Source organism: Phoxinus phoxinus (genome assembly GCF_949152265.1).
Source record: "Phoxinus phoxinus genome assembly, chromosome: 3".
Classification (NCBI taxonomy): domain Eukaryota; kingdom Metazoa; phylum Chordata; class Actinopteri; order Cypriniformes; family Leuciscidae; genus Phoxinus; species Phoxinus phoxinus.
The window spans coordinates 34,900,275-34,917,274 of record NC_136878.1 but is presented as its reverse complement, the minus strand read 5'-3'; the positions used below and the strand labels follow the sequence as shown (position 1 = coordinate 34,917,274).

The window sequence follows — 17,000 nt, the reverse complement described above, 5'->3', positions numbered from 1 at the left end:
AGATTAATTAAAGCGTCCTAATGAAAGAGTGTGAAACCGCGTATTGAAATGTGTGTTGATGTGGATCATTATTAATTAGGGGTACTCAGATTCTAGTATTATTTGTTTTGGGGTTAAATCTAATGCAATTTCTATAAAATTCTCCCTCACATAAATGCTGCTGTTTTGAACTTTATATTCCTCATATAATCCTGAAAAAATTTTAAGCAGTTCATCTGTTTTTAAAATGAATAATAATGATAATAAATATAGCTGCAAGCAGCAATTATCGGGGCCAAGCACAAAGAACACGATAAGGCATGCCAACATTGCTGGGAGCATAACTGCAACAATGAGCAATTAAATACATTTAAAGGGGACATATCATAAAAATCTGACTTTTTCCGTTTTTAAATGCTATAATCGGGTCCCCGGTGCATCTACCAACACAGAAAACATGAAAAGTGACAATCCAGTATATTTGTTTAGGTGAGCCTTTCTCTGCAAGCATGTAAAAAAATAAGCCGGTCAGATTTCGCTCCCCTTCTGACGTAGGAAGGGGATCTTATTATAATATTACCGCTCCTTAATCTGCACGTTTCCACCCACGGCGCCGCCATTTGGTTTTCGCTAGCAATGGTAAAAGTTTGAAGCTCAAAGCATGCAAACTGTTCTGTTGTTGGCTGCACAGACGAGCAGCACAGAACACTATTTGACCAAAAAATTTCACAGCTGTCTTATAAAGACATCAGGAAACTGTGTCAACTTGTGTAAAAGTTAAACATGATGGTTCTTGTAAGTGGATGAGATGAATCAATGTAACTCCACAACAACTACATAAATGTATCCACTAAACATTCAGAAACGCCCAGGTGCGTCTAAAAGTTGCAACCTCTTCCTGAGTCTCTCTGTAAGGCTGCACTCCACTACTGGTTATTTCTGAGATTTTGGATGTGAGATTCTCGTGTTTTGTCATTGCCGGAGTATCCGAAGCTCGTGTAAAGAATCGGCCGTCTTCTGAACAGGGCGGGGAGCAGCAGCAGCAGCTCATTTGCATTTAAAGGGACACACCCAAAAAGGGGCGAGTTTTTGCTCATACCCAAATAGGGGAAAATTTGACAAGCTATAATAAATAGTCTGGGGGGTATTTTGAGCTGAAATTTCACAATCCACACCATAGATTTATATTACATCTTGCGAAAAGGGGCATAATATGTCACCTTTAAGATCAAATACCTGAATGATCATTAGAAATGTGATTTAATGGTTTAACACTTTTGACCAATAGGTGACGCTGTGACTAAATTGATGTGGTGGGGTCAGAGTCAGGTGAAAATGCATTTGTAAAATAAAGCCTTTTATGACAAAATGTGTTACTTTTGGTTTGCACAGTGTAATTCACAGAACTTCTAAAAAACACGTTGTCACCTTAAAACTTAGAGACTTTTTTTGTCATGTCCGTAATACATTTCACTCATCTAAAATATAAATTGCGTGTGTAGACTGATAATTTTTCTAATGTCTGGAGTACTTTAGTGAGGGATTATGAATATATAAACAGACGGTTCAATATTCTGTTCTCAGAGAATTTATTTTTCAAGTTTTGACTGCAAATGTCACATCCATAATGTTGGAATTGCCCTATAAGCAAAAACTTTCATTTTCACATCTCCTGACCACTAGCTGTGCCGAAACTGTGCAGGAAGCCTCAAGTCATGGTTGTCATAACACGCACTCAAGTTTAGTCAGAATACGCTAAAGTTTTGCAGAGATATAGCCTCACGTTTATTTTGGCGGGCACTTTGTTGAATTTGTTATCGTGTTATTCGAGAACGGTTTGACGAAATCAGCTTCTCCCTCAACAATTTCATAACTTTTTGTTGGCATGGTCTGAAGATGATCTTGTTCAACCATCAGTGCTTGGCCCCACCCCTAATAATAATTCTTGAGTACCAAATCATACTATTAGAATGATTTCAGAAGGATCACATAACACTAAAGACTGGAGTATTGGCTGCTGGAAGTTCAGCTCTGCCTTCACAGGAATAAATTACATTTCAAAATATATTAAAATAGAAAACATTTATATTAAATTGTAATTATACTTCACGATATTACTCTTTTTATTTATTGTTTGACCAAATAAATGCAGCCTTGGTTAAAACAAGAGACTTGTTTCAAAACAGAATTTTTTACTGACTACAAACTTTTGAATGGTAGTTTACATATACATTCATTAAATAAAGTGTATATGTTTTTGTGCAGAGGAGAAAATACCCCATTACCAAATCTTGTCAAATAAATAACAATAGTTAATTATGTGGATAAGGGAAATTTATTAAACAGAAGTTATTTAAATAAATTAAATCACATATCATAACTGCTATCTTGTTAGTTTCAGTTCAAGTAAGATATTAGTAAAGTACACTAGTGCAGTTATAATCTGGTGTGATGGATTAATGCTGTGTGACATGGCAGAAAAACATATTGTCTCGCCACATGATTGAATGTCACAACACATTGTTTCATGCTGTTAGAATTATTTTGATATTAAGCTTGAAAAGCATAAAAAGTGTTTCAGCTTTAAACTGAAATACTTGTATATTCTACAAATGCATTATTCAACCAATAATAATAGATACTTTTTTGATACACATATACTGTACGACACCCTGGAGAGATATTACATCAACCATACATGCATATCCTGTATTCAGATTGATGTATCTGATGTTTAGAGTGTGCCATTGTGAGATGGGCATATCTTACACAGTATGTGCTCAACATGAGCACCATCAACCTCATCAGGAGGACCAGTGAGAATAAGATGAGCTGCCACAGGAACCGACAGAAAGAGATTTGTCATGGCCGTCTGCTACAGACCTTACACACTCCTCAGTGATTTTTTTCTAATTTTTTCATGCCTTTGGAACCAGACTCCTGCTGTGTGTGTTTCTCCATCCATCTTCTGTCCTCTTCTCCCCATTCTTGCTTTCTCTTCAAAACATATAAACACACACTGAGCAATGTTTTGAATGTTTAGAATATATTTGCAATGATTTGGCGACAAAGTGACTAATTGGAAACATTATAAATATTGCATTAATCAATATACTATGGCCCGTAGGTTTTCCTACGGTAAAACAGTGTTAAAAAACATCAGACCAGATTCCAGACTCGTGATAGTGTTAGACAGAGATGTTTTTTTTACTCTTTAACTTTACTTTCTTTTCATGTAATGATAAACGTGTATGATACCCTTGCAAATTGCAGCATGAGACAAGTACACCTGGGTCCCTATCATACACCCGGCGCAATGCAGCGCCAAGCGCAACGTAAGTGTCTTTAGCTAGTTTCAGTCCGACGCAGTTATAATTTTTACGTCCTGCGCCACATTGTTTAAATGGCAAATGCATTTGTGCGCCCATGGGCGTGCTGGGTATGAAAGCGAGGTATGTTTAGGCGCATTGTTGGCGCGTTGCTATTTTGAGGCAACAGAAATAGACTGCGCTACCAACTGAAACCTGGTCTAAAGTCAATGGCGCAATATTTTTTTTGTTATTTAAAGAGCGTGTTAGTAATGTGTGCCTATAGGCGGGTCCACAACACGCATACTCTGCTTATTACAGACACAGGAACGCACAGCAGCACACAAACATGCCAAATATTTGTAATAAAAAGATTACAATGTAAAAGCTTATTATTGTTGTATAAAGATATGGTGGAATCTGGCTTGTCCCGTAGATGGTCTGCTTGCGCACTTTTACCTCGCGCACGAGCAGTTCCGTTTGCGTTTTGGAGACGCAATATGTTTTTCCACTATCAAATTCCATCATGTAAATAGCGAATCCGCCATGGCGTGAGCGCAACTGGCATTTAAAGGGAATGGGAGATCAGACTCTGATTGGTTTAACGCACGTAAATCCCAAAACACACCCATTACTCATTAAGAGAAAAGGGACAACCCTTTTAGACCATGCGCCTGGTGCGCTGACCATTTTTCCTGTCGTTAAACTAGCAAAAGTGGATTTGCCCTAAGTGAAGTAGTGAACTGCCCTGCGCTTTAGACCATGCGCTTAGATCGGTAAAATAGGGCCCATTGTCTGAATATTGAGTTGAAATTTGAGCGAGACAATATTTACTTTCGCTCTTGCTTAAGAATAAAATTCAAGACATACATGTTAAATAGATCTATGAAAAAGTGGATTTAAAATTGTTAACTTTGATTTATTTTATTTCCATGACTCAATTCAAACTTTCAGTGAATGAATTGATTCAAATCTCTGATGCAGCGATTTGTTTGTCATCACTCAAGATTCTACACAAGGTCTCTGTGTGGATATATATTCAAATCCTTTAGTACACATATACATGGTTAATGTTGATGTTTGTTAGTTTGTATTGTCATATTGGTGCATATAAACAAAACGAACAGGTTTTTCTTTATGCACATTAAACTTTATTAAGTTTTACAATGAGATTGAGGATCATCCAAAGGCAAAAAAATTTATAAATGGTATAATTGTTAAATTGCCCAACCCTAACACATACCCTGTGTTTTCTGGAGAGCAGGGGGTTGTTACCACATCAACCCAAATCCCTGTGGAGGAGTTTGGGGTGAACGAGGAGTTTGAATGAACTGTGTTATCTGCGGTTGCTAGGAAGTTCTTAGTGTTTGCTATGTATTTGCGTACAGCCCACTCTTAAAGGGATAATTCACCCAAAAATCAATATTCTGTCATAATTTTCTCACCCTCATGTTGTTCCAAACCTGTAAATCTTTTTTCTTTTGCAGAACAAAAAAAGAGAGCATATTTTGACAAATGTCTTGATGAAAGTCAGTGGTAATCAGTGGAAAGTCAAAATGGTTTGGTTGAACATTCTTCAACATATATTTTATTTTGTGAAAGAAACCAGAATAAAGTCAGTCATACAGGTTTGGAACCACATGAGTGTGAGTAAATTATGACAGAATTTTCATTCTTGGGTGAAGTCTTTATGATATTCTGGTCACCAGACAGGACTTAACCCCCAATATACTCACTTTTTCATTATTCTATGCATTTTCCTCTCAATAACAATATAAACACACAAAAACATGTCAGTGGTGAGAAAACAATTAAAGGGCACCTATTATGACATTTAAAATGTTCCTAATGTTGTTTAGGGAGTCCCCAACAACAGTTTACGTGCATGCAATGTCAAAAAACACTTTTGTTTTCGTATAATATGCATTTATTTTTACCTGATTTGCTCACCGACTCCCAAATGATTCGTTCAACGACTAATTTTTCCAAACCCCTCCTTTGCGCGACGCTAATCTGTGATGACCCAGCAGTGTTTACAGAGATAATACTTATTGTTTAACACAGAGTACAATGATGCTTTTATCAATTAAATCGTGTTATAATAATGATTATAGTCCACTCCTTTGTAGTTTGTAGTAAAAAACAAAAAATAAGATAAAGAATTTAATGTTATGTTAGCGAGCATAGCCCAGAGTTCATATTGTAAAAGCACAATCAGTCTTTGTTTGCATTAGCCCGATGCATAAACATAACGTTTTTACAAAAATAAAAAAATGCAGTTACGTTACTACAAGGTATTATTCTATTCTTTAAGACAACTCCGAAAACAACGACAAACACTTCACAAACAATACAATTGCCATTGAAGACCTAGAAGCTAAACGGTGCTTAGACAACAAACAAAATAATTATTAAGCATGCTACATAAAACATAAAAGCAACAATTATTAATAACACTTACAGGTTGTGATACGGAGGAGGAAGCTGATGCAAATACACTTGGAACTGAACCTTCCTTCAATATCAGCCGGCTCGCGAATCCAAGTTTGATTGCATTTAAAAAGCAATCGTCTTCAAAATGGCGCGAACAAAGCACAAGGCTCGGACTATACTTCTGTGGTATAGTTATATGAATTGTAGCCACTTAGTCTTCAAATGCTCCTCCTTGGGCAGATGAAAAAAGTTGGCTTTTGAGTCGCACTTCAGAACACAGCGTCTCCAGTTTTCCCTGGCCTTGGAGCGCAATAACTGGGCGTATCGTATTCAAATAACTTGACAAGTTGACGTCATCTAGTCAGAGAAAAAGCTTCGGTCTTCTAACGATTCATAAAAATGACTCAGAGTCGACTCTTACTTTTGAAAGACAATAACTTTATATACGGTACACTTTCATATTTCAAACTTTGCAGGATGTTTTTGTTCACTTAGATCTATGTTACACACTACATGTAAGGTAAATTTCAAAATTCCATAATAGGTGCCCTTTAAGAAAGCATCTGATCATAGTGATGTGGATATGTTGTTAGCACGAGCTCTGCAATTCGGCACTCCTGTCAAGTAACGTCACGTTTATTTATATAGTACTTTATACAATAGATTGGTTTAGAGCAAGCAACTTTACAGTATTAAACATGATCCATTGGAATCACAGGTTCAATTTCTACTTTAGAGGCCCTGATTTCAAGTGAAATTGAAGAACGAACTGGTGTCATTTCGGACAGTTCGATTTGTGTTCGATTTGATTGCCAAAGTTTGCTCTAGCTGGTAACCCCCTTCAAACTACATTTGGTCCGTGGCGATTATGTAATAGGTAGGTGTGCTCTGAGGCGCCACCTTCTTTTGAGTGGAAATCTTCTCCAGTTCATTTCTTCTGTTCAGTCTCTCGAGGTCGGACATCTGCTTTGACCAACAGAAAACCGCTTGATTTGACACTGACTTCTGTGTAAGCTTTATATATCGCTACACTAATGACAATATACAATGGACCTTTTTTTTCCATGAATATTTGACAAAATTTTGCACCTTAAGGCTAACCTTTAAATTTTTTCTCAGCTGTTTTAGGTGAAAATCTAAATCACAAACAGTTGGGGACTGAGTTACATACTAAACGTATGGTTGTTTGTTCCAGTTCATAACCCTGAATATAAACAACAGTAGAATTGTACTTGTCTTAGCAACCACTATACTATTTAGAGATAAGAATGAAATTATTATGAAATGACAAAATTGAGGCAGTGGACTGAAGAAAAGGGGATTGAACGAGAGTGAATGAGCGAGCGAGAGAGAGCGATAGAGAGGGGGGAGGAGTGTCTCTCCTTCCCATAGCAACCGTTGGCAGCGAGCGGCTCCAGCCTGTGTTACATGTGAGGAGCTGTAGTACGAACTGACACACACTGACACGTCGATCTCTCCTTAGCAACACATAGCGGCTCTGTATCTCAAACTCAGATATGTCCATTTGCCTCCATAATCACTAAGGAGATCAGACGAGTTTTGGGCGAGTAAAGAGAGCTAGTGTAAGGGAAGAGATCAGAGGAGACGCAGCACTGGAGGAGACGGCAGGCGGGGGGATGGAGCACCTGAGCACTCGCGAACTGCCCAGGCTCTCCTGGATAAACACTCTCTACAGCAGTACGTATACATCCTCTTTCCTCTTCGTTCCAGCATCTCTGCTCGTGTGTGAGAGTTGTGCTGAATTTGCCTGTGCTAATAATGTTATCTTTTGCTGTATGTGAATGAGACTCTCGAGCATGTTGTGTTTGTTGTTTATGTTTAGTAACTGTGTTTGTTCTGTGACGTCTGTCAGCCCTGTACAATGATACATAAATATAGTAGTTAAATAGTACCATGGTATCAAAGTACTGTTCAGTGGTATTCTTATCTTAATAGGTCATAGGTTGTAGGCTACTTTTATTTTAAGTAAAAAGTCTCTTTCCGTCATATTCCATCTTTTTCCCTTGTCATTCCTGTTTTCTCTTATTTTCTGCCTTTTCTTTTTCTTTTCGCATCCTTGTCTTATGTCTTATCTTTCTTTATCTTCTCTTTTCCCTTTCTTCCCACTTTCAATCCCGTCTTCCTTCTCTTCTCCTTGTCTTTCCATTTTTTTCATTCCTTTCTTCTTTTACTTTTTTTAGCTTCTATTTTCCTCCTCTTACCTCTTTTCATTTCTTCCTTCTCTCATCCCTGTTTTCTCGCCATTCTCTACCTTTTGGTTTTCTTTTTTTTTATCTTCCTCCTTTCCTCTCTCTCATCTTTCTCAAGGTACCATTTCCATGCACTTATTAAAAATATACTAAATTTTCATGGTGAACAGTGATTTTTTTTCACATTTATTTGTGTGAGACCCAAAGTACACGATGTTCTCATGAATATCCAAATGTTGTGTTGATGGGCTCTTTATCTTTTGGGTGGAAGTCATGTGGGCAGAAGCTGTCAGCAGGGGTTTGTGGGTAATGCTAGGAAGAGGAGATGCACTTGTTGTGGTTGTTTAGTCTGCCGTTCATTTGCTCCGGCTGTAAGGTTGAGTTACATAAAGGGCTTTCAGAGAACGTTAAATGGGGGAAAGACTGGCAGAAACGCGCAGATCAGAGAGAGAGAGAGAGAGAGAGAGAGAGGGGAGGAGGGGGGGGGCTGCTGAGGGAGAGCTTCTTTCATTCACTAAGGAGAATGCATTGAGCAGTTAACCAGGAAAAGACTAATCCTCCACAACCCCCCCACCCCATCATTTCTGACTAAATTATATGAGATTTTTAAGCGTTTGTGCATGAATGATGGAGTTTGTTGTTCTGTGTGATAATTGTTTTAATTGTCAATTCGGGAAAAAGGGGCAATCGCTCCACAAGATGTCATTAGTTTACACCCCTCATCCTCCCCTATTTACACCCTCACATGTTTGTGTGTGTGTTTGTGTGTTGTTTGGGAAATTCAGTATTATCATGTCATTGCTCATATGCTCTTTTTGAAAACCATAGTAGAGGTAAAACACTGATTATTGCAATTATACTAAATACCGGTAGATTATTACAATTATTGACATATCTTTTTTTCTAAATGTTTTATCTTTATTACTTTTGATTTAAGGTCCTTGCAAACTGAGTCTGGAATTTTTGCATGTTAAAAAATAAATACGACCTCACGTTGTGTCAATCACATTTACACACTGCCTCCGAAACTTTCGTCCGTCATAAAAAAATTCGGATCTGGTTCGATTTTCTGCGTTTTTCGCATCCATAGCAAGCATTTTGAGAGGTGTCTTGACAATTCAGAGCCACCGAATGACGAATACGAAAAAACGCATATGAAACTTTTGGACCTTTACTCTTCACTTTTGTGTATACTGTGTATAAGTATTTTGTATATATAAATACACACATATATATATGCATGTGTATATATATTTAAGAAATATTTGCATTGCATGGATATATTATACATATATTTATACATAATTTATACAATTTGTATATATAAATAACACATTTTTCTTAAATGTATATGCATGTGTGATTGTATATATATATATATATATATATATATATATATATATATATATATATACAAAAAAATTATACACAGTACACACACATATATTATGTAAACAAACTTTTATTAATCGTTCTAATACTATTGTTTTTTTTTACTATTTATTACTATTGCCCTCTAGTGAATATGAAACAACCAATTCACTCAATTCAAATAGAGAGAGAAAGGGAGATTTTAAGAGAACAAAAGAGCAAGAGGGCACCGAGACATTTCAGCCCCTGATATTTAGATATTTTCTGTTCAGTCTCTTACAAAATATCCAACAACTCATTAACAAAGTTACAAGCCTCATTAACCGCTTCTATAACAGTAACAGTGTTTCTGTGTTCGACTGATACTGTTTTCATTGTTCCTTGAACCTTTTTTGTTCAGTGTTGAAGGTATGGCCTTGTTAAAAAAGTACAGGCAATAAATAATGTATGGGTGTTATTAAACATTAAGAAGCTTTTTGCTTAATAAAAGATGTACATTTCAAATGACGTGATCTTTCCGTAGGGGCTAATAATAATATTAGTGAGAGTACATTAACAGCGGTATATATATTGTGTTTGATGTTTTCATAACATGCCAAAGGAGGATTCACTTTGCCAGAATTTTTTGTCTTCTGAAAACATAAAACTCTCTTCATCAGTTTGTTTATCTATTCATTTTGGTCTCTGGAATGCAAATGGATTCAATCTGGTTATTAAAGCCATATATTCAGTTCATCTCTCTGGATCTCTCTTCCACCTCCTCACTGCATTTTCTCCAGTTGCCTCGCTGATATCATCTCCTGCCTGCTCTACTGCTCTGTTGTCATGGTTTCCTCTTTTCAGAGTGGTTGAGAGGCAGTAAACTTAGTACGACATTGATGTGAAGAGTGTGTGTGTGTTCAGATCCAGCAGCTGTGGTCAAACTCTCTTTGTTAGACTGAATTTGGCTGGTAGAACATGCGTCTCGTGGGATTATTCTCCCTCACTGAGATGATCCCTCCTCCTGTCACTTCCTGTAAATCTGCATCTCTTTTTGAAGTCCTGTTTCTGTGTTAGATATTACACACACACACACACACACACACACACACACACACACACACACACACACACACACACACACACACACACACACACACACACACACACACACACACACACACACACACACACACACACACACACACACTGCTGGATATAAATGAAAGGTACAATGTGTAAGAATTTTGTAATAAAATATCCAAAAATCACTTGCACATTGTGATATATTTCCTGCAGTTGTGTAGGAAGACAGGCAGATTTTTTATTTCAGAGAAATTCCAATTTTAAATAATGACCCGTCCCGGAAAAAAACGTCGCCTGTCAACGCCTCGTACTGCCATAGCCATGACGTAACATGGTGACAGACGTGGACTGCGTAGTGCGTAACGTTTAGCGGCATGCTGTTGTTATTTCGTTCAAACATTATAGACCATGGCAAGCAGACTTTGGGACAAAAAAGGAGAAATAAAATGAGACTCAATATCGGCGTGCCGTTTTCGAGATGCCGAGAGCTTCACGTCCGTGACAAACTTGGACTTGACAGAGCTTCACGAGTCACGACTTGACAGCGACACCGCTCTTGCACATTGTTTAGGCTATTAGACAGCTTGGTGAGCAAATGTACATAAAACAAATCAATGTTATATAGCTCAACAGGATGAAATGTTAGAATATGATCTGTATTTTATTCTAATGTTGATCTAGCTTACTAGTAATCTGCTAGTTTCATATAGCAAATTAACTAACACGTAGAATAACATTATAACTTTCAACACACTCAAATGCTGATAGTGTAACGTCAGACTAGGGCTGCACGATTCTTGCTAAAATGTGAATCACGATTTTTCTCCATGGGAATTGAGATCACGATTCTCTTACACGATTCTCATTTTTTTCAACCAAAATGTATTGCACTCAAGTACAAAAAAACAAAAAAACACAGGACATTCAGATGCTGAATGTTGCACTTGTTCAATTTAATAAAATTAAAACTTTAATTGTGATCATTAACATAACTGAATATTAAATATTTAGTGACCAAGTTTTGCGCAGCTCCCCGTCAATGATCTAGCAGCACCCACTCAGCACATGCTGTCCCTGCTGAGAAGCTACGTAGGCAGTGTAATTTTGAATCTGACTGCAGTAGATGTGAAAGATATGAATAAAAATGATGTTATATCAGCCAGCACACATACCTGTATTTAGTTCCTGTTTTCGGTCGAAGTCCAAAGTAGTCGATTGTCGAGTTCACGTGATCATTGGTAACTAAACCTAGGCAGGAGACATACAAGTATCCTGCAAGGCAATCCCACTCGACCAAGCCCACGAAGAAGCCATACTTCTCGTGGAGTGCGCTCTAACACCCAAAGGGCACTGAATGCCTTTGGATGCGTACTCTAGAGCTATCGTGTCTACTATCCATCTGGATAGGCTCTGCTTCGCAGTGGCCAGTCCCTTGAGACGCCCACTAAACGAAACAAAAAGCTGCTCCGTCTGTCTGAAAACAGACGAGCGCGACACGTAAGCTCTCAATGCCCTCACTGGGCAGAGAAAATTATCGTCCGTATTGTCCCCAGTGACCGGAAGGGCAGACAGGGAAATAACCTGCGCCCTAAACGGTGTGTTTAGGGATTTTGGAACGTAACCATGCTTAGGTTTGAGCACGACTCTGGAGTCATTAGGCCCAAATTCCATGCACGACGCGCTCACGGAGAACGCGTGTAAGTCCCCAACGCGCTTCACTGAAGCGAGAGCCAGGAGAAACACCGTCTTGAGCGACAAGTGTTTCATATCAATCTCCTGAAGAGGCTCAAAAGGAGGACCCTTCATGGTGTCCAGCACCGTGGAAAGGTCCCAAATGGGAACAGTGGGAGGTCTGGGTGGATTAAGTCTCCTAGCTCCTTTAAGGAACCGAATTACTAAATCGTTCCTTCCTATGGACTGGCCGTGTGCGGTTTCAGAAAAAGCCGCTATAGCCGCCACATATACTTTGAGCTTGGAAGGGGATCTCCCGTTATCCAACAGCTCTTGTAAGAAGGACAAAACCTCTGTTACTCTGCAGTCTGGGGGTGACACGCCACGAGACATGCACCAGCCAGAGAAAAAACAGACCATTTAGACGCATAGAGCCGTCGCGTAGACGGAGCTCTAGCTTGTGTGATCGTGTTTATCACTCCCTGAGGGAGGTCAGCGGATACCCGTTGATGGCCCACACATGAAGGGACCATAGTTCCGGGTGAGGATGCCAAATCAAACCATTTGCTTGAGAAAGGAGATCCCTCCTCAGAGGCACTGGCCATGGGGCGGTGCTGGCTAACTGCATCACAGCTGGGAACCAGGGTTGATTCAACCACAGCGGTGCTATCAGCAGCACTGAGCATCCTTCCTCCCTGATCCTCTCCACCACTTGGGTCAGGAGGGAGACAGGGGGAAGAGCATACAGAGGACGGCGCGGCCACTGATGAGCCAGTGCGTCCCTGCTTTTTGAGTAAAACTCTGGACAGTGAGCGTTTTCCAGAGACGCAAAGAGGTCTACTTTGTGTGGGTGTAACGACCATTCTCCTGCCGGAACGCGGTTCCTGGACAGTACATCTGGTCCAACATTCAGGTGCCCCGGCACGTGCGCCGCCCTTAGTGAAAGGAGGTTGCAGCGCGCCCATACCAGAAGGCGTCTGGTCAGCCTGTATAATGACAGGGACCTGAGGCCGCCCTGGCGATTTATGTATGACACCACTGACATGCTGTCTGAACGTATCAGTACATGGCAGCCCATAATCAGGGGACTAAAGCGAGTGAGCGCTTTGCACACTGCTAACATCTCGAGGCAGTTTATGCGTTGGATGCGTCCGTAGACACCACCCTCAGACTCGAGGAAATTCCTAGGCTTACACCTGACAGGTACCAGTCTTTTGACTTCCAAGGTTTCAAAGCTGCAACACAAGCTTGATTGACCTTGAGGCGAAGCCGACCGGTGGCCCATGCTTTGCAGGGCACCCTCCCTTTGAGCCATATCTGCAGCGGGCGCATGCGCAGCAGGCCCAGCTGCAGTACTGCAGATGCTGAGGCCATCAGACCTAGCATTTTCTGAAAGCTCTTTAGAGGGAGAACAGCGCCGCAGCGGAATGAGCTGACTGTGCGCTGAATGCGCAGCGCGCGCTGTTGTGACAGCTGCGCTGTCATTGACAGCGAGTTCAGTTCCAGTCCCAGAAAAGAAATATTCTGTCTGGGGGATAGCGAACTCTTTTCCCAGTTTACTGTGAGACCGAGATTCTCGAGGTGACTCAGCAGCAGGGCTTTGTGCGCCACTATCTCTGAATGAGATTGGGCTAGAATGAGCCAATCGTCCAAATAGTTCAGCACTCGAACACCCTGCAGTTTGAGGGGAGCGAGTGCTGCGTCCATGCACTTCGTAAATGTACGGGGTGCTAGAGACAAGCCGAACAGCAGGACTTTGTACTGGTATGCCTGGCCCTCGAAGGCGAATCTCAAAAATCGCCTGTGACGTGACGCAATCTGTATTTGAAAATACGCGTCCTTTAGATCTACTGACACGAACCAGTCTCCTTGGTGAACGTGCGCGAGGATTTTTCTGGTCGTTAGCATTCTGAACTGGCGTTTCACAAGCGCTCTGTTCAGCTGCCTCAGATCTAGTATGGGTCTGAGACCCCCGTCTTTTTTGGGTACCAGGAAGTATCTGCTGTATAGCCCCCCTTCGCTCTGAGCCTGAGATAAAGGTTCGATAGCCCTTTTTCTCAGAAGTTTCTGAATTCCGGCTCGAAGTAGGTGTGCTACATTCGAATCTACCGAAGTCTCGACGCGCGCCGCGTGGCGGCGAGGGCGTCTGCAAAACTGCAGCGAATAGCCTTCTTTTATGATGTTTATCACCCATTTTGAAACCCCGGGAAGCTTTTCCCATGCATCTGCACGTGTAGCTAGGGGCTGAGTGAAAAGCGCGCTCTGATCGACTCGCAATACAGCGGCTTTCGTGAGCTGCGACAGAAATGTCTCGCTCGCAACATCTGAGGCCGGGGCCGCGCTGAAGATAGCGGGCAGAATGTCTGCGCTCGACCCCTCGACAGCATCTAGGCGGGAGAGGGAGGGCTGGACGGGCTCCGTAGGAACCGTGATACTTGTGTGGGGACGCGGGCACTGGGGACCGGGCACGTTTACCACCTTTATAGCATCGCTCGCCGGAGCGGAGCGCCTGCACGCAGGTTTCGTTCAAGCGCCATGCTCGTAACATCTGCGGCGGGGACCGCGCCGATGACAGCAGGCAGAATGTCCGCGCTCGACCCCTCTACGGTGGTTATCCGGGAGGGGGAGGGCTGGACGAGTTCCACTGGAACTGTAATGCTTGTGCACGGGTTGAAAAACCGGGCCTTGTCGCGAAATGGCGGCGACACGAGAGCCGTGTGCTGTAACATGGACGCCATTGCCGCGTTTGATGCGGGGGCGCGCCCTCAGCTCTCTCAGCTGAGAGAGAGCGCGCGGGGCGAGTCCCGTAGGGCTCGGCATGTCTGTGAATAAATGTAGGTGCGTGAACGCGGGTACATTTATAGCACTGGTAGTACTGTCTATTAGAACTGACTGACCGTGCATCGGTTTTGTTTTACAGAAACCGTGTGACATGTAGCCTGTAGTGATTGACACGCTCACTACATATGATGCACAATCGACATGAGTCGACATTAAGTGCGCAAGCCCTGTATTGTGTAGGGCTGTGCTTGTGTGTACGAATGGGCACTGAGTAGTGGGCATTACAGTCACACGTAACACCATCGGCCGTGGCCGGGACACCACGTAGCACAGAGAGTACTGTCTAGCAGAACTGACTGACCGTGTATTTGTTTCGTTTTTACAGAAACCGTGGGACATGCAGTGTGTAGTGATTGTGGGCACTGAAAAGCGGGCACGTTCACTAACTTACATGTGATGCACAATCGACATGAGTCGATTTATGTGTGCAAGCCCTGTATTGTGTAGGGCTGTGCTTGTGTGTACGAATGGGCACTGAGTAGTGGGCATTACAGTCACACACGTTACACCGTCGGCCGTGGCCGGGACACCACATAGCACAGAGAGTACTGTCTATCAGAACTGACTGACCGTGCATTCGTTTCGTTTTTACAGAAACCGTGGGACATGCAGTGTGTAGTGATTGTGGGCACTGAAAAGCGGGCACGTTCACTAACTTACATGAGATGCACAATCGACATGAGTCGATTTATGTGTGCAAGTCCTGTATTGTGTAGGGCTGTGCTTGTGTGTACGAATGAGCACTGAGTCGTGGGCATTACAGTTACACACAAAACACCATCGGCCTTGGCCGGGACACCAGAAAATATATTTTTAGATTTACCTGGGACGTCGTGAAAACGGCTTTTGTGTGCAGGCAAATGGGCCTTGATGCCGGTTTGGTGACTACAGAATACACTGGCACGGTCGCGTGTGTTGGGACCGTGCGAGCGAAAAGTTTTGGTGAAAATCCGGCCGCAGCGGGATTTGAAAACCGTCGCTTTCCTAGGCTGGCTAGGGATGTGTGGCGACTGCTCAAAACTGAAGCAGCAGTACGCAACCTGGTTGAAATGGGGCTTTCCCGGACTCTGCAACTTCTTCGTGAAACTCAGGAAGAGAAGCGCGAGTCGTGAGGACGGTAACGTACGTCCTCCTGCAGAAAGCAGCCGTCGATGCTGTCCTTTCTTCTTCGACGCTCGCGAGCGGCGGGGGTGGGGAGATCCTCGGAGCTCGCCCATCCCTCGCTACCCGAAGCGAGGAGAGAACAGCAGTCGTCCTCCACAGACGCGGCTTCATCTTCCTCGTCCATGACTGACGCGGCGGCATACAGCGGCCTTTGTCCGTCAGTCAGAGAGTCCAGCGAAGCGGGCGGAGAAGCTGGCGGCCGCAGCGGCGAGCTCCTCGTGGTGGAGGGAGGTTCCGGGATCCGCTGAGCACGGCGCTTTTTACGGCGCGGCACTGCAGCGGGCGGTATGCAGGCAGGCATCTTGAAAAAGACGCTGCTCTTTTAGATACAAAGTGTGAGTCGCACCGGCGAACTCACACACACACAAATACAGTTTAGTTTGCAAGTGAAAGGATATAAGCGCCGGAACGCGCAGCTGGAAGGCGAAGAAGGCGGCGGTGCCAGCAGCTTCACGTCTCTCCCGCTGATGTGCTCTCTCGACGGCGCAGCTTCCAACTCGGATCAGCGATGAGGTGTCTTCGCTGAAGGATTAAAAATCAGAGTTCATAAGCCTGTGAGCGAAATATATAGCCCTAAGCCACGCCCGTTTCGGCGGGACGTGACGCAGGAGGGCGCGAAGCGCCCTCATTGGGTGTGATGTCACTCAAGGGCTCGCTCGATTGGCTTAAGCATTTGCCACACAGCAGCCAATAGGCGCGCGAGCTGTCTCGCCTAGGTCTGTATGCTGTGGCAATGCGCTTTACATTGATACAAAATTAAGGATAATTTTTTGCTTCAGTATTCTCGTGGAAAAGGATTTTCCCCAATGCGTTGCTACGACAACGCAGTACGAGAGTATCTCTCGTAAGAGAACAGCACTGTCTCATTGTTTAGTCTGTGTACTGTGGCCATGTCAGCCTTCATTTTGTTTCAGCTCCGTTTTTATGGATGCCTGTGTGCAGTAAATTCTATAGAAAT

General features: G+C 42.4%; 1 protein-coding gene across 2 annotated transcripts in view; it reads left to right on the top strand.

Moving 5' to 3' along the window:
* abr (ABR activator of RhoGEF and GTPase) overlaps nucleotides 1-17,000 on the top strand; it is a 270,755-nt gene that overhangs the window by 47,303 nt on the left and 206,452 nt on the right. Inside the window, exon 1 of one of the 2 annotated variants that reach the window (XM_079608307.1) lies at nucleotides 7,109-7,418. The exons of the other annotated variant lie outside the window; for it this stretch is intronic. Within the exon in view, the coding sequence (XP_079464433.1) occupies nucleotides 7,358-7,418 (61 nt within the window). The 5' untranslated portion in view covers nucleotides 7,109-7,357. Of the gene's footprint in view, nucleotides 1-7,108; nucleotides 7,419-17,000 lie in introns of those variants that run through there. 2 annotated transcript variants of the gene reach the window in all.